We start from the raw sequence: 23,396 nt of genomic DNA, 5'->3' as shown, positions 1-23,396 counted from the left end.
TCTATGCTTTTCTATGTGGAGGTCCATCCCAGGCAGAGTTGGCCTCTTCTTGTGATCTGGGAATTTTTTACATATCTGACATCAATCTCCTTAAGTTTTATCTACACCTTTATGTCAATGATCTTTTACACTTGGAATATTATTATTTATTTTGATATTCCCAATGTCTCGCAAGATGTCTGACTTATAGCAAGTATTTAATAAATATATGTTGTAAAATAATTAAAGGTAAGGAGGGAGAAAAGAAGAAGGGAGAAAAATAGAAGGTAAGGAAGAAGAAAAATAGAAATATTAAGTACTGTAAGATCAAAATTTTTGCAATTTTCACATCATCCTATCAAGACATGAAGCAACTACAGGAAAAATAACAGGAATTGAAGCATTCATTACATTTATAGAAAAATAAATAGTTTTTCACTCTATTGCTTTACTAAATAACATTAATCCAGTCACAGTAGATAAAGATTATGGATGGATTAATAGATAAATCACTCTATGGTTCTTCATCTTGTGCCACAAGTACAATTTTCTGGCTTGCTAAAAGAAAGATGAACTTTTCTTCATTTTAATGAAGCATAGCATTAGAGACTTAAGGTGGGTCCTTCCTTTCTACTGTGGACAGCAGTTATGAGAACACAGAGGGGAAAGTAAGTCTTTTATCAGAACTAAATCCTGAGTATTTTTTTAAAAAATACATGATTTAAAAAATAAACCCTGAACATTTTCTAGATGGACACCAATGTTACAAGGGTTTCTGCTTCTTTTTATCAACCTCACTTAATGTTTGAGGCCCAAGATGTGCCAAGTGGGATGAGGGAGAATAAGAATAAAACACATACTGCACATACTGCTTCAAGTTAGCACATTCTAAATTATGGTCTCACTAAATGGCAGGCAATCATTGCTTAAAATAGATGCATTGTATTTTAGTTTTACACATGGCATTAGGGTTTAGAGAGAAACACATAAGTATCGCCTTTGAAGATTTACTTTATAGATGCACACACCATATACGTGCATATGTGTGAGATATTTGTCAGCATACAGATGTTCTCTCTTAAAGGACTTCTTTACTGCAATGTTCTTGCAGGTGTACTTATTAGTAGCTACTTTTACTTTGTTGACAAAAATATACATATGTGTATTCTTTTTTCTTTCAGGGTTTAAGCCTGAAAAGACTGGAAACAGCACAAGGAGGGAGAGAGGTAAGAGTATTTAAGGGAACAGGATGAAGAGAAGAACATGGTACAGTGATGTGGTGATGTTGATTGATGATGTTGATAATTGTAGTTGGACATGTTTTGAGAAGAATTGTGTATACATACACTCCTATTCATTCTAGCAAAAGCACATTTTATGCATATTTTACAAATGTATTATTTGTGCTTGTGTCTCTGAGGCTGAAGAAAATATTGTTTCTTAGGTTTAAGAAAGTATTGTTTCTGATAAAATTGATTTCTGTAGCAGCATGGCCCTCCGGAGGCTGCAGAAAAGCCTGTTTAAGCCAATTTTGCAATGAACTATTTATAATGATTTGCTGAGAAATTAGCAAAATTCCAACAATGCATATATTTTATGACATCTGAGATTCTTGCCTTTCATATCAGAGGCCATAGACACATGGTAGTAGGCTGGGATGCATCCTCAGATGGTCTGAAGTTACTTTGATAATGCTAGAGATTTTAAAACTTATTTATTGCTGACTATCTCTGATACTTTGAAAAGGGACACTCTTAATAGTACAAAATATAATGCCATATTATGTTTGTTATTAAAGTATGTTTAAGAGTGTCCCTCTAAGACAACATCAATTAAAAGTCTTCCCTTGCTAAATGTGTAAATGCATTAATTATTCTAATGCAGATTGCTGGAGGGGAATATTTAATTCAATAAGTCAATATTTTCTCTTTAAATAGAAAATAATCTCGCTTTTGGAGTGATACTAATGTAACAAATTTTGGGTCAAAATGAAGCTATTTTCTCTTACAAAATGAGGAAAAATTTTATTCCTCTCACCATTTGTGCTTTGTCCTTCTGTACAGATTTCTTTTCTATTAACTGAGCCGTGTTTTCCCGTTCCTTGCTGTTTTAATTTTCAGTTGTGTATTATCGGTATAGGACCTTTTAGTTCTTAGTAAACTTGTCATTTAGGACCTCTTTACTTTTGTCTGCCTTTTTCTATCCACAACAACCTCTCTTTTGTGGGATTCACACTTGTTGGCTTGCATTAGCAGAAGTGCTTAAGAGGGTAAAATACAGATAAATGTTCAGTTATTTTTCATGTTGTAGGAAAGTAAGATATTCTACATAGTCTTCAGTTTGGGGAAAAGTGTTCACTCTGTCTGGAGGCCCTCAGAGCCTTCTGATTTTGTGAGGGTAGCTGCTTTCCCTCAGACAGCATCAAAATGAATCAACTTGGAGAAATAAATAAATGCATCACCTCATAAGTGCAAATTCAACCAAGCAAAGCTGCCACAATTTATCTATGCTGATTTAATGCTTTGGAGATTTACAATATGGAGTTACTTAACTTTTCCTTCTGCGTCTTGGTCCAATAGCAACTTTGTGTCACATGAAGGAAAACTTAAAATCCACATATCCATATAATGGCATTGCTAGACCATGGCAAATTTCTTCATTCTTTTTATTAAGATTTTGTGGCTTTCCATGTAACTTTTGAAGACATCATTATTGTTTTTTATTAAAACCATTACCTGTAAACATTTATTGCTTATTTTCTCAGTTCCTCTGATTTTATTTTTATTATAAGTATATGTATGGGTAAAGAACATGTCAATAAAAAATGTTTCTTAAATTTAAAAAAATGTTTTCATCAAACTATTTTACTGTTTATGTGAAGTTCAAATTTCTAACAATTTACCCTATAGTATATAAATCTTCATAGAGAGGACAACCCTGCTCTGGGCTTTCTTTCTAAGGTTAGTGAAAATAATTGCAAAGAAGGTAAGAGTGTCAAATTAATCATAGTTCAGTAATGTCTTCTCTGCTTGACACCTTTGATTCATGCATTGGATACAAATATGGACTACTGAATGCAAAACAACCTCTTTACTTCCTCTGGTGAAGAAGTACTGGTTAATTTAGCATGCTTGTACTCAAGCTAACCACTCAGTTTAGCTTTCCCTATGCCAGTGAAACCTATGGTGTTTTATGGTAAGAAACCATAAAGAAGTATAAAATAATTAGGTGAAAAATATTGTGGAAACTGTTCTGTCAAGTCTCAGTTGTAGATGATCCGTACACAAAGAATGCAATTACTACGATAAGGACCTGGTGATCTCTCTTGCTTCAGAGATGTGACAGGTTTCTCCCTGATTCATATTTGCTGTGTCCTATTGCATGTGTGCATTATAAAGATGTACAATGTACTTTTGATTATGTTAAATTTTAATGTGCTGACTTAAAAAAAAACTCTTCCCCCAAACTCTGTTTTAGAATTTCTTATTGCAACACTGTCATGATTGATGAAGAATTAATGACAATGATTACTTTTTAAGATGAATTACTTTGTCTTAGTTCAAATGGCAGATATTCCCAATAGATGTTGATGGATGTAATACTAAGGGCCTAATACCAAATATTTATAAGAAGGTTTAAGAAGTGTAATTTAAAATGTTCTATTTACTTATTGAGGTAATGACAAAAGTTAGAGCATGCATAGAAAATTGAAGCAGGAAGTAATACGCCATTTAGTTAAGTTGTAAATACTACTAAAGAACTAATTGCTAGGTAGGAAGGATAGATTTGAACACTGTATAAAAATATAAATTAAGAAGTGATTAAAGTGTAAATTATTTTTTCTCAAGTAACTAGAGATGGGTACCAATTAAGTTGCTTGCATTTTTATGAAGTATTTGAAAATAGATATTAATTGTCTAAAAATTCAGTTATAATAGTATGTTTGAATATTTCAACATGTATATTCTGTGTGTAAAGTGAGGGGACTGATCATAAGAGATAATAATAGTGAATTTTCTTTAAAAGGTACATTGAGAGCTGGGTACCATGGCACACACTTGTAATCCCAGTGGCTCGGGAGGCTGAGGCAGGAGGATTAGAGTTCAAAGCCAGCCCCAGCAATTTAGTGAGTCATTAAGCAACTTGGTGAGACTCTGTCTCTAAAGAAAATATAAAAAAGGGCCCAGTGGTTAAGTGCCCCTGAATTCAATCCTTGTTACCCCCTCCCTCCAAAAAAAAAAAAAGAAGAAGAAGAAGAAGAAGAGTAGAGGGATGCTGTATAGAATGTGAGTATTAAACAGACAGTTTTAAGTGACTATGAATACAATTCTTATGTCTGGGGCGATCTTGTGACTCAGAAAAAAGAAACTCAGTAAAATTTCATTGGGTAAGGCTGGAGCTGTTGCTCAGTGGTAGAGCACTTGCTTCACACATGTGAGGCACTGGGTTCAATCCTCAGCACCATATAAAAATAAATGAATAAACAGATATTATGTCCATCAACAACTAAAAAAGTATTTAAAAAATTTTATTGGGTAAAATCACATCAGTCATTATATTTCTTTCTTCAAAAAATATTTTTCTTCCCTACCATGCACTTATTGTTAAATGTCGATAAAACTAAGATTTTTTAAAGACTCTAATCCTATTGTTTTAAATAGTATCATATTTTTTCAAAATGCAGTACTTGTAAACTTATTATGGATTCAACTGGGAGTGTGTGTGTGTGGGGGGGGTGGGTGTGTGTGTGTGTATATACACTAATTCTGAATGGCAGACTATCTCTACTTCCATTTTACCTCAAATATGTCTTGCGGTTAGTCTTCTAAGTACCTTAAATCACCACTCAAAGTCACATGATATGTAATTTTATCCCATGAATGAAGAAAACTAATTATAGTTGGCTATGTAAACCAGGATTAAATATTTATCTTTAGAAACTACTAAATGTGATGAGGGAATGTGAGTGAGGATAGATACAGGGAATTTCAGACTGACTATCTTGTTGAAGGTTACAGAGATTCCATACTCAGAGAGACTATGCAAATAAAGTGCAAGTGTATAATGCTCTAGGATTGCTTTTGCGTAATTTGTGGAGCTCAGATTTCCCAAAATGATGAACATAAACAGAAATCATGGAATTCTGAAGTTAAGATTCATATTGGTACATTTGATATTTAAAATAAATAATTTCATACTCATAAACCAGATTATAACTATGCTTCTTAAACTTATGAAAGAAAACTAACTTTCAATACCTTCTAAGGATTCTTTAGAAAACTTATCAAGACATTAAAGATATAGCTGGGTGCACTGGCACATGCCTATAATCGCAGCAGCTGGGGAAAGGCTGAGACAGGAGGATTCTGCGTTCTAAACCAGCCCCAGTGAGGCACTAAGCGAGGCACTAAGCAACTCCGTGAGATCCTGTCTCTAATAAAATATGAAATATGGCTGGGGAAGTGGCTCAGTGGTTGAGTGCCCTTGAGTTCAATCCCTGGTACACACCCCACCAAAAAAAAAAGACATTAAAGATATAGTCATCTCATCCCTTTACTGCAGAAATTCCCAATTGTATTTTAGAAATTGTTCTATTGGTAATATTTGGTTCTGCCATTTTTGTAGGGAAAACCCCACTTTTACTTATGGGATGAAAATACAGATAGGCTCTGATAGACATATAGTTAGGAAAAAGTGGACATTTCAAGTCATTAAAATGGCTCACTTATATGTCATTTTGAAGAAACAGGACCAACTTGTTTTAGAGCCTAATTGGTTTTGTCATCTAGTAGACTACCAATTTCCTCTGTTGGATGACAATGAGCTTTCTTTTTTCCCCTGAAAACCACAAATGGGAAGTTATAAGTAACATGAATCTCTAAGACAGAGATACAATTAATCAAAGATATTGAAAAAGAGTAGATTGAAAATCAGATGTTTAGTTAAATAATAAACTGTGTTCTAACTTTATTTTATATTTACATGTCTTAATCATTTTATGGTTTTTCTATTAATGATAAGAAATATTTAAATATAAAATAACATAAAATATCTTAAGAAAGGTAATTATTTTATTCTGTTGTCTTCATGTCTTTGCTAATAGAATTAGATAGTTTTTAGGTTTTTATACTTTGACAAATTATATATTTGAATCTGATCTCTGAAATGGAGAAAATTCAGAGAATGAGATAAAGTACATTCCGATTTTCACAATAACTTGTCTGCCCAGACTGTTAGCACAACCATGACTTCAAGTGGAATGGAATAAAAATCACCATTGATTTATGTTTCCATTTATAACTTAATAAGAATATTAAGCAGACACCTTTTAGACTTGGTTAATATTTGAATTAAAAAAATTCACTCTTAACTTTTCCATATCCACAGACCACAGGAGAAAATAGTTTCCTAAAGAGGGGAATAAAGAAAAATTATGTGATTTCAAAAATTAGAACTCAAATAGAAGAAAGTGTACTGTTCTTAGTGAAAAGTGTTGAAGTGGTATTATTTTCTTAAGATCTGATATTTTGTGTAATTTTGAAATGACATACGATGACTATACTTATTTCATAACTTTGTACATTAAATTAAAACGTCTTACACAAGATGGTGATCATGATTACTATGATCTTAATAATTTTCTATAATACTTGTTTTCATTTGGCTATTTTCTTTATTTTCTAATATTTAGAATATGGTATTTAAATTCTCTTTTATTCAACTTCAGATATTCCATGCTTGGTCTCTGATAGACATGGTCTCTATATAGTTTTATAAAATGAGATTTTACTATTCTCAGTGATTGTAAGTTTTTTGAAATATATATGAACTAATAGTATATTCTTATTTAAGTTATGAAAGCTAAGACACAGAAAGCCCTCTTTTTCTTTTTTCAAATTTTTATTGGTGCATTATAATTATAGGTATTAGTGCTATTCATTATGCCATATATGAAAATGCACATAATTTTTTTGAATTGTTTAGTGCCTAGAGTTTGCCCCCAGGATGTATCAAATATATGGTATGGCTATAAGGCCTTAGCGAAAAAATAAATTATTTCTAATTTTCCTTTTTAAAATTGATAGGCAATAAAGAAAATAAGAAGATTTTATGTTTACAAATCAATATTTATAGAAAGAATTATAATTCACAAGACCAAAATAACTGTTCCTGTTTCAAAATGTTGTTTAGTGGATAAATTAACATGTATAAAGTTCTTTGAAGTAGTGTCTGACCTATAGGAAGCAATCAGTGAATGGCAGCAGTTGCTATTATTTTTGTTTATATTATCTGCTCTTCTTTTCATCTTTGCTTCAATTGGAATTTGAGGATCATGTTATTGGGAGATTTTACCATCTACATGGACTAGTTAGAACCATGAGAATCAATAATGTCTTATGCCAAGCCTGTCTCTTAAAGGCATGTCCATTGTAAACTGAATCCATCATTTAACCTCAAAAATGTTTACTTACATATTACACATTACAGATGAGAGAAAATTTACCTTTTCCACTCAAAACATTGTTTACAGAGGGCATAGCCTCCAAATTTATAGATGATGTTAATAATGAATTTTGAAGATCTCATTCATGTTTATAGAACATTGATATTCTAAGAAGCTACCCAAAAGAAACATGTCAATCAAGCAAAACTAAGCTTATTATTTCTACTTCAGTAAAAAAAGAACACAATTTTAGTAGCATCATAAGTGGGAAAATAAAATCAGAGGAAGTGCACACAGTTTAATGTCTTTTTCGCTTTCCTTTGCAAATGTTTGATTAAATATCTGGAGTATGCACACAGTGACAGAGCAGTATTTCCCAAGAGATGCAGAGAAAAAAAAGAGAGTGGGGTGGGGGGGGGGGAAGGTGGGGAGGGAAGGAAACAACTGAGAGGAAGCCAGCTTCTGACAGATTTGAAATCATCACTATGGAATGATAAAACAAGCCTTAAAGATAGAAAATCTATCACACACCGTCGCAATAAAAGAATATTTACAAGAGTTTCAAATAGTAGTTTCAATTCTATTATGAAAAATTCCAACAATTATGTTCCTGATATCATTCCCTAAAATTTGGATGCAGCAAGTTTAGATTGTGATAGAAGGTGGAGTGATGCCACTTAGCAAGTCTGTTCAGGATTTAATATATAAATTAAGCAAGAGTTTACTAAAGGACCAAATAAATGTGAAAATTAGGGCAATCTCCTGTTTTAAGAACCTGGCCAACCATGAGGTTGGAGGCCTAAAATGTGTTCACCTTCAAGCAGAATGAAACTAAGTGGAAAAAATGAAGACAAGAGTGAGGAAAATCCTAATGAGGTTTCAGAAAGTGAATCAAAGTAAAGTTTGTGTGAAGGACATCAGTCTGACAAGACTTTTGAGCTCTGGAGTGATCAGCATTAGATTTCTTCTTCTTGATTCACTAGGAGACCCACAAAACAGTCAAACAGTAGTGTTGTAAATAACAGAGTAAGGTTTTCATTAAATGTAAGCATTTTCAGTTGCTTAGATAATCAAAGTGTTGCTAAAAAGCTTTCTCATAATTAGCTAAGAAATAGATCTCCATTGGGGAGATTGATGGAAAGGAAAGTAAGTTTAGATAGACCTCAAGCAGGATTGACCTCACTGTTGCAGTCAGATAGTCAGAAGAAACGCTGAATGGGAGACTTTAGAGACTGCTGGGAAAGTATTTCAAGCAGAAGAACTTCTGAAGCTGCAGAGAGGTTCCAATTACAACTCCGTTCTATCACCAGGATGCTTGACTATTGACCTTAGGAAAAAAACAAAAACATAAAGAAAAAAAAATCTATTGATCAAGCAAAGCTAAAGTTAGTAGACCCAATGCAATAAAAAAAGAACAATTCATTGATAAAATTTTTTAAGTGGCGAAATAGAAGAGGATATTTACATTATTTTATGTGGCGAAATAGAAGAGGATATTTACATTATGTTGAAGCCCAGCCTGGGTCATTGAAATGTAAGGAGTAGTAGCCATCAGGCAGGTTTTATGACATGATAGCTTTCAACAGCAAGATGAAATGAATAGAGATTATGACTCCAAGATTCTTGAATGCAAGATATTTTCTTTGCTTTGATATTTTTAAAAAACAATCTGGATATAAGTAAGGACTTATTATTTTAGAGTTCATTTTACTAGGAGTTAAAGGCTAGGAAGGATTTCAGTAGAAGGACTTTGAATTTCTAACCAATTATAAGTTCGATTTCTGTTTTTATAAGGAACATATATTGTTTTTAGAATCAGTTGAACCAGGAAATTATTTTATTTTGAAAAGGCAATAACAAATTGTGTTCATTTTTCTCTGTTATATTTTTTATTTGACAGTATATTCTTAAACAAAATTATTACACATCTTTTTTGTATTCTTATTTTTATTAGTGTATGCAACTGCTTATACATTTATTTCTTGCCCCTTAACTGTGTCAATTAATGTAAAAGGAAAATACTAATCAAGGTGGTTGAACTGATTCAATGTTCTTTCATTAGAGAAGTATTCAATTATACATAAGTGAAGAACTCTTATGATTCCCCTCTTACGAATAGAAACTAATTGCTACCTCAAAGATATACAGAAATAAAAATATTTTCATTACTTTCATGCTGACCCATAACTTAATAAGAAATTATCTTTTCTATTTGGATTTATATTTTCAAACCTTCTAAATGTTTAATTATTGGCTTCACTGGCTATCATATTTTATTCCTATAAATCTACAATGGGAACATGTTGCTTTTATTCTCTGCAGAATTTGCTGCTCTTTCTTCTCTAAGCTAAGAAATAGATCTCCAAATCTCTTCCCATCCTGTGGTCATTCCTGTTTGTAAGACAGTTATTTGACCTAATTTTTATTGTCCATACATTTTTCTCAAACCACTTTGAGACAATTGTGCACGCATCAATGCCCAGTCAGCCCAATGAAGGTGAGTACCTCTTGTGAATTCTGCTGTTATGCCAAGACACCACAGTCCCTTGCTAGTGGTTTCTGCATCATTATCCATGTGCAATATAAAACTTGTAAATAAAGATTACCTAACATGAGAAAAAATGTATTTATAATTCTTTAGCTCCTAAGAAACATTGTGCTATCAAAGTATCATATAAATAATTATCTGAACTAGATTAAAAATTCAAGGATCAGGGACTTTCAGTCTTATACTATTAGTTGTCGTTCAAAGTAACAGCTCTAAGAACAATTTCCTAATACATAGTGTATTAATTTGCTATGGCTGCTGTGAAGAAGTACCACAGAGTGGGATGGCTTTAACAGCAGAGATTTATTTTATCACTGTTCTGGAGATCAGATGTCTTTAACGCCAGCATCAGTGTTGGCAGATTGGTTGCTATCCTTGGTGTACAGATGACCGCTGCCTTCTTGGTGTGTCCTTACGTGATATTCCCTCTGATCATGTGTATGCCTGGTATGTCTTTGTGTGTCCAAATTTATTCTCATGAAGACACCAATCAGATTGGCTAAATTAGGACCCCTCATAAAAGTGACATTTTATCTTAATATTAATTCCTAAATGTAATCACATTTTACAGTTGTTATATTTTTGTTCTTAAATGTTTCCCAAAGGACCATACCTTGAAGGCTCATTCCCTAGCTTTGTATTGGGAAGTAGTGGACAGTTTAACAGGTGAGGATTAGAGGAAGGTTTTAGGTCACTGGCGCCATACCCTTGAAGGTGATTTGGGAGGCTCCGGTCAGTTCCTCACCTCTCTTTTTTCATATCCTGGCTATGAATTAATCAATTCACTCCCAACTCTGCAATTCCCTCACTACAGGCTCAAAGCAATAATACCTCCAAAACTGTAAGCCAAAATAAACCTTTCCTCTTTATAAGTTGATTATCTCAGATATTTTATTACAGTAAGGGAAAGCTGATTAATAGAGTTACTAGGGATCAGGACTTCAACATATTCTCTTTTATAATCTTGAAATTTGATTACACCTAAATTCTAACCATCAACAATAAGCAGAATTATTATTTAAAAATTGTAAACAGCATATTATCAGCAACTCTGATATTCTAAGTGCTATGAAAACTGATTTTTCTTTCTAAAAGGAAGGCTCAATTTTATTTGACTTGACTAAAAGACCTATTTACAGTCTTTGTTTTTCCCACTTCACATGAACATTTATGTGTTTTGTTGCAGAAATATCAAAGGTGTATTTGTACAGTTTGCATTACCAGACCCTAATGGAGACATTCAAAAGATATGGATATGCTCTATATGTCTATTCTAATATTAAATTAATTCCAAATTGCCAGATACATTTGACTTTAAGAATTGTGGATGAGGAATCACCGTTATGTAATAGGACACATTTTACTCTAAACAATTAGCAAAACAGGTATTGCTACAATAAGCACTTACACATACATATTCATTTAATCCTCACAACAACATAACATTCTCATTTCAAATAATAAAAAATAAAGTCTGAGTTTAAATAACTTACCAGAAGTCTTATATTGGTAAGCAGTGAGGCCAGAATACAGATGTAAGAAATACGACCTGAGAGTCAAGTTTCTATATTGACTTGGGACTTGTAAGAAATGAATAGGTAGGACACAATTGGATAGCTTGGTCTTCTGGTATTTCTCAGGGGAATTAGCTAATCTCCACTTACTAAACATTTATATTCTTTCTTTTTTTCCCACTCTTTCCTGATCTTCTTGTTTACCTATCAGTTGCATATAAGTGTTATCTCTTCTGAGATATGACTATATCTATTATTTTGTTATGTGATTGAGTATAAAGGATAGAAACCTACTTAAAAATTCAGGCAAAGTAGATAGTGTTAAGTGCATCAGTTTGCAGGGATGATTTATTGTTCTTTTGGAAAATGGAAAAATAGTCTGTTCTGTTTTTCTATTTCTCTCTTCTCCAATTGTAGCCATTCTGCTTTGTGTAAACTATATAGCATCTTTAATTTTTTTGCTAACCCTTTGTCCCTTATGACCATCTCCAAATGATTGTCTCAGCTACTTACTCTGTAGTTGGATAATCACTTCTGATTTTAGACAGTGTGGTATGATTTCCCCTGCTTCAGCCACATGTTCCCATCAAATAATTATGTTTGGGTACAGGAACTAGGATTTCCAAAAGGGCCTATATTTTCTTTTTTTCCCTTCTTTCCTCGTTTTTTTGATTTTTGAAGGGAGAAAAGATTCATATGATAAAATTGCCATTTAGCCCTTTTAATTTACCCCTAAGGGAATGGGAGGAGATTTTCATAATTCTGATGTCTTGTTTTTGGGAAAGACTTACTAACGCACTCATTTTTAGGGGACATATACTACCTCTACCAAATGAAGGTTGATGTTATAGTTTGAGTCTGGAAAGTTCCTCAAAGTCTCATATTTTGAAGACTTTTTCCCCAGCTGATGGCACTATAGGGAAGTGGTGGAAATTTTAGGAGGTCTTGTGGGGGAAAGGTAGGATACTAGGGCTGTGCCTTTGGAGGGGTACTTTTTATCCCTGACCCCTTGCTCTCACTGCCTCCTCTCTGTCATCAAATGAGCATCTTTTCTTTGTCATGCCCTTCTACTACTCCTTCACCACAGATTCAGAAACAATGGACCAGCCAAACATGGGCTGAAACCTCTGATACTATGAGCCGGAAATAAATCTTTCAAGTTTTGAGTCATTTATGTCAAGTATTTTGTCACAGTGATAAAAAACTGACTAAGACTGCTGACTACAACTTTCTGTTTTTATTTTTCAATTACCAGAGATAGAGTTAGGAAAATATGAAATTGTCTGAAACACGCAGTTTATAAAATCTAGTAGCTTTTGCTCTTCATTCCCATTCTTCTCAACTAAGCTCTGATCATCATTGCAAAGTTAGATTCTCAATTATTTCTCTTCTCCATGTCTATTATAACTAGAGTGGAGTGGGAATCTTATCTTTTGTTTACTAAAAATGACTTACCCTATAGAGGAGGACATATGTTGGCAACACAGTAAATTAAAAGTTTTCTATCCAGATATCACTGATTCACAGTATATGTGATCCAAAATATTTCTTGAATTAAATCCTTACTGAAATACATATCCTAAACATGGCCTGCACGTTTCTTTGACAAGACAAAGTAGAGGAGCTCTGACAACATTCTACATGGGAAAATTCATAGCATACTTACTTGTCCACTTCTTCATGGCCTCAGCGTTAAAGAGACCCAAATAGGACTTTGAAGACTATTCTTTATAATAGTTGAGGGAAAATATATAGTTTATTTGGATTTATATTCTTATTTGTAAATACTCAAAAGTATTAGATTTAAGAAGAATAAATTAATGAAATTTTGTAATTTCAGCTCATCTGCTATTAACTGAGAGGGTTGTCAAACTAAATCATGTTTTCACATGCTTGGTTATATAAAAAATAATGGAAATATAGATTTATTTTGTGATAGAGAGTCCTGGAAAATTAACACTTTTGTTGAAACATGAGGGGTTAAGTTTAAGATTTTGTGCACACTGTGTGCAAAGTGTTCATCACCTTTTCCAAAAAATGAAGAAATGATTTTTATCCATTTCTTGCTTCCAAGTGTGGCCTATCAAAGACTTCCTTACTTTCTCTTCTGACAAGTTAGGTTTAGTAACTTACTAGTTTTAGTACATTGCCTTGAAATAAAGGTCAGAAGGTAGTTTGAGAGTAAGTAGTATGTAGTTGCAACAAAACAATAAGAGTGTAGAGAGGTCCAAAGCCATCAAGGAGAGCAAACGACCTTAAAATTTTGCCTTGTAAAGCACATTATTAATCTTAGTGAATGACATCTGATGGAGTGGAACAGGTGACAGTCATGTTGAGAAGAGTTGAAGAATTGGCAACAAGAAAATAAGTGGGGAACCTGGGGTTGTGGCTCAGCAGTGGAGAGCTTGCCTAGCATGCATGAGGCACTGGGTTCGATCCTCAGCACCTCATAAAAAAAATAAAATAAAGGTTATTGTGTCCACCTACAACTAAAAACAAATATTTTTTTAAAAAAGAAAATGAATTGAGAAAGCATATTTAAGAAACTGGCAAGTGAAAAAAATTTAAAAGCGATTACAGCTTCTGGAGAACATAATAGCTTCACTATTCATTTCCTGAAAATGGAGTAATTTGTAGCTAGTTTTATGTATAACTGAGACATCCTGACGTCAAAGAAAACTGCACATGATTTAGGTATTAATGGAGCTAATGGTTTCAATAGTATCATAAAGTAATTTGTGATAAATTTGTACTTTGTTGTAGAGATAGACATATGTGACACATTCAATTACCCCTAAACCAAGGAATGAGTATATCGTATAAGTCAAGACAACACAGCAGATTTGTTACAGAACACAGAATTTGGATATCAGGTTTTGCCCTTTGCTCAGCAATGTGATGTTGAGCAAATCGCCTAACTCATTTGTGTTTCAGTTTCATTATTTTAAAAAAATAAAATTAGTAGTTGTACTTTACCTTACAGTATTATTATAAATAGACAAAATGAAATTACATATGATAAATAATGATCTCAATGTCTGCTGACAATAAAAATACTCAATAAGCAAGTTTTTAGTATATCATTGTTACTGCTACCATGCCCTTGACTTAATCGAAGATAGCAGATACACTACTCTGAATATAAAACCAGTTACCCAGCACCTCATCTCAAGCCAAATGTTGCCTATTTGAGAGAAAGTTCCCAGGGATCCCTAGTTGCAAAAATTGTCCTGGATGCCTTGTTCTACCATATAGTTATGCTCGTCACATGGTATCATGATTCTTTTTTTTAAATCTGTCAGTTGTCTTACAGATGATGAGTCCTTGAAAAACAGAATCCTATTCAACTTGTATCCATAAACACTGTATAATTTCTAATATATAATAAGCACCCAATCGATGTTGTTTACTGTTTCTTTTTAGATCAGTAAAATTTGGGTTCAGAGCAACTTATCTTTCTATGTAGTTCATTGATTTATTATTTTTGCCTTTCACACATTTAATTACTATATATTAGGTTTCTTTATAATTAAATAAAAGTTAAGTATGTTTGATTTTTTATTGCCATTATATTGCACTTAAAATGAAAGAATAATTCTTGAACATATTTTAGATACATTTGAGTTTAAAAAGATTGAAATAGTAAGAAATAATTTTTCTATAAATCATTTTATGGGGAAATCTTTTAATATGGTTGGTTTTTTAAAAGAAATTTGCCAATTTTTTAAATTTCAAAGCTGGTGATCCAAGTGAACTTTAAAGTGTTATTAGACTGTTTTAGGATGGGACTCATTTAACTGGTTAAATTACCCATTTTCCTTTATCAGGATTAAATTATGCAAAGTCTTTAGGTACTCATCACTTTCATCTAATGTGACTACCCTGAGCCATAATTCCCTTTTGAATAAATAAGGTTGATTGAGGTGCAGAGAGTGTTAATTGCTCAAAGTTATATAATGCATGCAGTTTTAGTACATGGATTTTAAAATGGCATAGTTAAATGGTATTTAAACTAATCTGTGATAATTAAAAAAGGTCACTCTTTAAATTGACACAAAAGTGATATATGAATATGAAAATCAAGAGATCCTGAGCATTAGCATATTAAAAATATTATTCAGAAGGCAATAAAATTAATTGATAGAATAATTTATTTTATCATTTCTCCTGACATGATAAAAGGTGCAAGAGAAGAGAATAATTTGAATGTTAAAAATAAAACAGATTATATATTTTTGGAAGTCATAAATTTGTAGATATTAAGTTGCATGCATAACTCTCCTTTTCCAAGAGGATGACACTACCATTGTAGAGTTAATATCCTAAATTTGTGAGGTAGTCTGTAATAATAAACATTAAACCAACTGGGCTCTTCTCCCAGAAAATCACTGAAGCAAGAAATACATACATCAGAAGAGAGGAAAAAGGAACGAGAGAGGGAGAGAGAAAAGAGAGAGAGAGAGAGAGAGAGAGAGAGAGAGAGAGAGAGAGAGAATAAAACAAAAAGAAAAAAAAACTAGATGGCCAAATTTAATGGTGTAAGTAGAAAAGCTGTGCATTTTATATGCAGTCAGATAAAACTTTGCCTCTGACCTGGGGAAAGACTTAGAGCATATATTATGAGAGGAAAATTCAAATATGCCTTATTCCATGGAACTGTAAGGAAAGCACTTTATAGCTCTGCTTTTAAACCCTAAAGTCAGTTTAAACATGTTTTTAAAAGTTATGTTCTGATGTTTCTGGGACACTTCTGTCACCGCGCAATTTCCAAAGCCATTCTGCAGTCTAAGCATGTTTCTAACTTACTCATAGGCCCTTCTGAGCGAATTGACAGTAAATCTGGTTCTTATTCGGGGAATACTCATTAAATAATGATGTTTCCAAGGACTCACCTTGTCTCTCTGTTCTTTACTCTTTTCATACATTTTTTTTTCTGGATAATCTCATCCATTGTGGTTGTAATGTGTGCTAATTTTTCCTAAGTTTTGGTCTCCTTCCAGGTCTCTCTCCAGACCTATGTGTTTATTTACTTACTGCACACCTTATTTAAATCTTCTATTTTTAAAAAATATACACAAATAGAATGAAAACATAATCTTGATTTTCTTCTCTTCCCTTCTCCATACAGCTTCTTCTGTTCAGTATTCTTTTTTAATGAGGTTAACAATTACTCATTCCAGAAAACATAGAAGCAACCTCATTTTTTCTTTCCTCATGCTCCAAATCCTCAAGTTCATGATGCAGTCCTGACTTCAGAGAAGTCTTGCAGTTATATTTTCTTCTGTCTGTGCCAGTTCTATTGACTGACTTTGGCTTTCTATCCCTCTTAAAGGGATGATTATAATAACTCCTGGCTAACTCTCCAGCCTCTGTTTTCTTCCATCTCTAATCTATCCTTCATGCTGTTACCTGAATATAACTATGAAACTTCCTAAGCAAAAAATGCTATTTCATTTCTCTTTAGCATATCAACCAAGACTTTAGCCAATAGTCCTTAACTTACCGTGAAACAAGTCTCCAAATTTCCTCATCACTTCAGCTCTAATTAATTATGAGGGAATTTTAGTCTTTAACTCATCATCTACTTCAGCAGAGTAAGTTACCCATTCTATAAAAACATTAGCACTTTTTCTCACTGCTGGTGTAGAAATGATTACATTTATTATAGCAACTGGCTTACATGAATCCGTTCTATTAAATCCAGAGACTCTCCAGTGTAGCCACTGTGTCCTTTACACCTTTTCAATCCTGAGAATTTTTTTGAGAGCCTGAAACACAGAAGATGTTTAATAAACATATGTTGATGTGTGACACTGCCTGGGAAGCTCTGTGTTTCAAGGGTGGCCTTCTTGAGGTTTGCAGAAGATACCACTAGATGTCACTAGCACATTTCTGATAGTGAGCTTCAGTAAAGAAGAACTAACCTTTTCTGAGGCCCTACTATGTGCCAAGCCCTTTTGAAGAATTCTATGAGGTTACACTACTATCAAAATTCCACCCTGATTAGAATCATTACTATTTTATACAGCAAGTAGGATGTGGAAGTGGAATTAAAATTTCTAAATATCTGCCATTGATCCAGAATTTTCCCATAGTGTCAACTATATTCTGTTTCTTTGTGATGATTGAATTTCTGGCCTAAAAATTATACATATCATACGTCATCTTTACAAACAGATCTTTATTGACAAAATAAGCTATTATCAGACCAAACATTCTAACAATCTTTGAGTAAAAAATGACTTGGTTAATGTAAGCTTTTACTGAGTATAAAACAAATAACCATTCAGATAAATCTTTTTAATTAAACATAAGAATATCTGTTTTAAGGAGGAACAGATAAATTTCTATTATATTGTTATTTTGTTGTTGTTGTTATAGTCTTATTTTCCATTTGGCATTGGATGTCTGTTTATAAGATAGACTTGTTAATTAGAGATGGACACATGAATAAAATACAGTTCTTACCTTCAAGCAATTTATTTATCCTATGATGTCTCCTTGATCCAAAGTTGGAAATATCATGTTTCTCTTACTGTTGGGTATATTTACTCTGAGAGTTTGGAATCAAAAAGCCTCCATAGATACTAATCTCTTAGAAAATGGGACTCATGTATTCTTTGATCTTAAATACACAGAAGCATATCTCCTAAATATGCTGACATTACACTATGTTTCTTCCTGGGCAATGTCATCTTATTTTGTAATTCTTAACTGTGTCTTTGAAGAGTCTCAAATGAGACCCAGAACTTGAGGAGTAACTCAAGTAGAAACTCTTTCCCATCAGAACATTTTAAGACAGGATGATGAGATGCTGCTGAGGTCTGGATGCAGTGTTTGGACTAAGTCAGTCCTGCCTTCTTGCCTTGTGCAGATGGTGGCACAAAAATAGGCAGCCAATATGCAAAAGAAAAATAAAAGGAAGATAGGTGGCTCCTGACTCTTCTTAAATTTTACAGCTTCTCTTTCATTTACTCAATTTCAACATTATATGAGACTGTTTAAATTTTCCACCAACTCACTCATTGTTAGTATTTTTGCTTCTGCTATTGTTAATTATTTAAAGAAGTTAAAACCCATCAACTAAGTTAAGAGTGTATATTTATTTACAAGGTAAAAATTTTCCCCACATATTTTAAAAGATAAGGAACTAATGCAGTCATGGAAACAGTTTATCTCCCTTACTAATATTTTGTAGGTATGTGGTATGTTTGCATATTGTGTAAAATTAAATTATAAGAATTTGAAAGTTAGCAATATAAAATAAGACAAAATTCATTTCAAATATTAGAAATAATTTTAACTTCCCATATGACATTGCATAAAGAATAGCATGTTCTCATAGTGAAAGGGCCATTTTGACAATAAATTGTGCTATGTTACTTCTACAAAGGGATGTCTTTAAGGAAGTAAGCTCAAATCCCCATCAACTTTGCATTGAATTATATGTTTTAAATTAAAGAAGTCAATTAGCAACATGTTTCTCAAATTAAAAATGCCCAGTTTCTACTCCTTTCTGGTTAGAAAACATCAACATTTGTTTTTTGTACTTATCAAGTCTACGTAAATGCTCTGTGTAGATATGCCTTCCATCATTCCTCTTTCTCTTTTGCTCAGCATGGGGCACATACTCAAGAAAATTGTATAGAAATTTTGAATTCATGAATAATGAATAGTTGAATAAATCAAAAACAGAGTAAAATTTAGTGATCTTTCCAGGGCTTCCTCCTCTTGCTGCCCTGCCCATCCTTGGCATTCACACAGAGAAACCACCAAGGAAACTCCAGGAATCCACGAGCACAGGTTGCAAGGCCTGATTTGGCAGAAGACAGACAGGAGGAACTAGTAGTGACATACTGTGGTCTAGCAAACAAGAATGCCAGGAGCAAATCTCAGCCAGATCACTTATTAATTCCTGTAATAACATAGCAAAGCATTAACAACAGTAATGTGCCTCAGTTCCAACTCCTAATACTGGGAAGTATGAGCAATATTATCTCAGAGGGTTATTGTGAAGATTAAATGAGTCAGAATATGCAAATCCCTTAGGACAATGTGTAATTTATGTAAATGATTTAGAGATTCCATTGTTATTGCTGCTATTTTTTTTTTGTTGTTATTGTTAAGGAAACGTGTGTGGCTCAGAGAGGTTGGAAACAAAGGATCCAGATCCAGTAGGTTTCCTTGTTTTGTACCCAAGTTATAAACAAAACACACAGGTTCCTTTTCATTCCTATCTGCATGAAGCATAAGATTCACTGAGTAGGCAATTTTGGAAGTTTGTCTGTTTGTAAAATTTCTAAAGGGAAATAATGATTAAAAAAAAAAGATCTTTCCTAAGCTTACATGTTAGATTAGTGATTTTGTTGTTGTTTTTGGTACTGGGAATTGAACTCAGTGGCACTCGACCACTGAGCCACATCCCCAACCCTATTTTGTATTTTATTTAGAGACAGGGTCTCATTGAGTTGCCTACTGCCTCGCTAAGTGGCTGAGGCTGGCTTTGAACTTAGGATCCTCCTGTCTCAGTCTCCTGAGCCGCTGGGATTACAGGTATGCACCTGTGCACCTGGCTAGATTAGTCAATCTTTACCCTAAGTACATGTATGAAGACATGAATGGTGTGATACAACCAGAGATATGAAAAATTGTGCTATGTGTAATATGAATTGTAATACATTCTGCTGTTATATATAACAAATTAGAATAAAAATTAAATTAAAAAATTATTATACTTATCTATTTGAATAAAGTTAAGCTTTCATATTTGCTTTCTTTAAAGAAATATTGAATACAAATCTCATGAGTCTCATTAAATCATACCTAAAGAAACCTCCATTCAGGTCAGAAGCCATAAAGAAGGTACCACCTGTTGGCAGAATGTACCAATTGCAGGCAAAAAGCTAACCAGAAATAATAAGCCTTTAGTCTAAGCTCACAAATGGAAACAATAAGATAGCATTCTTAACAGCAACATCCACTTATTTGTATAAATCTTGGCTTCACATAAATGAACTTGAAGTTTAATTAAATTAGAAAATAATTGGATATCATAAGTATGATCAGCAAAGGTGAAAGTTTCCTAAGGGAGCATTGTATTGTCTACCTGAACTTCACCTCTTATTAGCTGTGGAGTTGACCATAAGTAAACTATATAATTTCTTCACACCTCACACTCCTTGTCTAATATATACCTCAAAGATTTTGTGGATTAAATAGCTTATATTTATAAAATGCTTGGAATAGTACTTGTTATGCTCTGTAAATGCTTGTAATGCAAAAAGAAGTACTTTTTTGCACACTAGATTCAGTGGAGTTCAAGAAGCCCAAACCAAACCTTTTTTTTTTTTTTTTTCCATTTCTGATACTAGTTATTGAATCCAGGGGAGCTTTACCACTGAACTACATCCCAGCCCCCCTTCTTTTTTAAACAGGATCTCACTGAGGCCCTCACTAATTTTCCAAGGGTGACCTAGAACACGCAATCCTGCTGTCTCAGCCTTCTGAGTCAAGAGGATTATAGCCATGCACCACTGTGCTGGAGCCCAAACCATATTCTAAAAACATATTAGAGGTTTATCAGATTTTCACACAGCTATATACTCTCTGATAAATATCTCAATTTTGTAAATTAGCTTTGTATTGGGATATTTTCTGTAGCCTCAATTGACCAATACAATAAGGCAGAAAAGAAAAATTATTAAGTGGGGCATGTTAGAATCCTCCTGTATTCCCAGCAACTTGGGAGGTTGAGGCAGGAACATCTCAATTTCAAAGCCAGCCTCAGCAATTTGGAGAGACCCTAATCCACTTAATGAGACCCTGTCTATAAAGAAAGAAAGATTATTAAAAGTATCAGTTTTGTATATCAAGAACATACAATAAAATCCTAGCCTTGTTGCTCATAAGTAATATGGTCTTGAACAAGTGACTTATGGTCTCTAACCCGGTTTTTATTTTAGTTCAATGGTGAGCCCTGAAAAATATTTGTGATTTTTATCATCCATATTTACTTCCTAGCAAAATTCAATGATTTTTCTGTGATTCTCAAGTGATTTATCTTTCCACCTTTAATATTTCAAAATAAATTCCAATATATATTTAAAACATTTTGTATGATATAAAATTTATATGAATCTAAATTTTATGTTTTATTGAGTAGCAAAGCATTAGCATTATTCATATCGAATAAATATTCTATTGTTGATATATTCCAGATTCAAAATTTTCTTCTAATCACTGATATGATGGAAAGATTCACGTAATTTTATGAATATATTGATACTCTAAAATAAAGGTAATGAATTTGAGTAAATGTTAATTAGCAATTAGCCCTGAATTGTCTATTTTTTTTTTCTCTTTATGTGGCTATCATTTTTTCCATGGACGGAGCAAATATGTAGTTTTAGAGACTAATCATAAAGCTTCCTTTAGAAATTACTTCATAGGAAACTAGTATTCTGAATAGAAAAGAAACTTTTATGGATAACATCTTTCTTTTAAATTGTCAAATAATATCTTCTGTTTATTTGAACAAAAGCTTTTCATAATTATATTACAGTGCTCTTTCTGGCTGTTTTGCATAATATCTAACCTACAAGTGTTAGAAAGTATCATTCTGAAGATGAGTATTATGATCAACATTTTCCAATAGTTTTTGTAGATGTTTGCTGTAGTAAAATTTAGATAAATTTTTCAAATTTAGAAAACTTTATAATATAGAATCATTTCCTTCACAGGCAGTCTAGGTAAGGAAAATCTGCTTTAGGATTCTTAGTGAATCTGTCAGTCACTGTTTAAAAGATAACTTAAATTTCCTTTTTAAAAAACGATGGGATGGAATGAGTTATTCAAGTTGTAATCTGCAGTTTTGATATTCATATACAAAAGAGGGCAGATGTTCTCTTCTGCTAAATCATACCCATAATACATTTACCCTATATTCAGAGATGAATATGTTTACTGCTAAGTCTTGGCAGAAGGTTTCAGGAAAACATTGATTAAACTCCATTGGTGAACAAAGGAAAGAAAGGTTAGCTATTTAGAATGAAATGTCACATTCTTTCAACCATTTTTTTTAGCTTCTCCTCTCTTACAAACTTTAGTTCATAGAATTAAGACTAAATGAACTATCATTTCAAAAATATTTCAGACAATAAAAAATATTTATACATGAATATTCTAAGGGATTTGATTGTTTTTAACATTAATCTTCTCTCATAGAATTCTCATAGCCACAGAAAGATTTCTTTGATTTGATAAAAAGCTTAAAACCTTAAAAGATCTTTAAAAATCTACTAAGTTAAAACCATAGTAAATTAACAGTTTCACAATATACTTTTAAAATAAAAATAAATGGCTGGTTAAGTCAATTTTCAGGCTCAAGCTAACTATATGCAAGCTAAGAAGACATTTGAAATTAGATGTATGTAAATAGAAAAAAAACTAAGATGTATGAATATTTACTGTATAGACTACTTTCAAAGTGTATAGAGCTTAGTGAATTAATGATAAGTTCCTATATAAAGGTAGATACATGAATAGATATGTATGTGAACGCAATTTTGGTGTATAAGATATATTGAATATTGTATATTTTATATTTATAAACATTTATGTATAATATAATTTTGAAATTCCTCAGTAATCTATGATGGAAAAAAATTGTCGGAATTTACCATGTATTAGAATATTGGAGAATGTTCACACTTTATTGAGTTTCACAGATTATCTAGTTCTTACCTACATAATTTCAAAGATGCTAAAGTTGAGTTGTACAACTTAGCTTATGCATAACGACTAAAATAGTTTGTTTGGTTTTAATATGTGGATTTTAAAGCCCAAACAGGATGGGGGAAAGATATTTACATTATTTAATAAAGCAGAATGGTAATTTGTGTATCATATTCAG

At 32.7% G+C, this 23,396-nt stretch overlaps 1 protein-coding gene across 2 annotated transcripts in view; it reads left to right on the top strand.

Moving 5' to 3' along the window:
* Ccser1 (coiled-coil serine rich protein 1) overlaps window positions 1-23,396 on the top strand; it is a 1,227,237-nt gene that overhangs the window by 804,969 nt on the left and 398,872 nt on the right. For both annotated transcript variants that reach the window (XM_058583852.1, XM_058583853.1), the window contains exon 10: window positions 1,161-1,205. In XM_058583852.1, the coding sequence (XP_058439835.1) occupies window positions 1,161-1,205 (45 nt within the window). The remainder of the gene's footprint in view (window positions 1-1,160; window positions 1,206-23,396) is intronic.

This window comes from Marmota monax, unplaced genomic scaffold (assembly GCF_021218885.2).
Source record: "Marmota monax isolate L192 unplaced genomic scaffold, Marmota_monax_Labrador192_F-V1.1 WCK01_AAM20220418_F8-fsc00002, whole genome shotgun sequence".
Lineage (NCBI taxonomy): Eukaryota > Metazoa > Chordata > Mammalia > Rodentia > Sciuridae > Marmota > Marmota monax.
The sequence above is the reverse complement of the archived record's forward strand: the minus strand, read 5'-3'. Positions and strand labels throughout refer to the sequence as shown.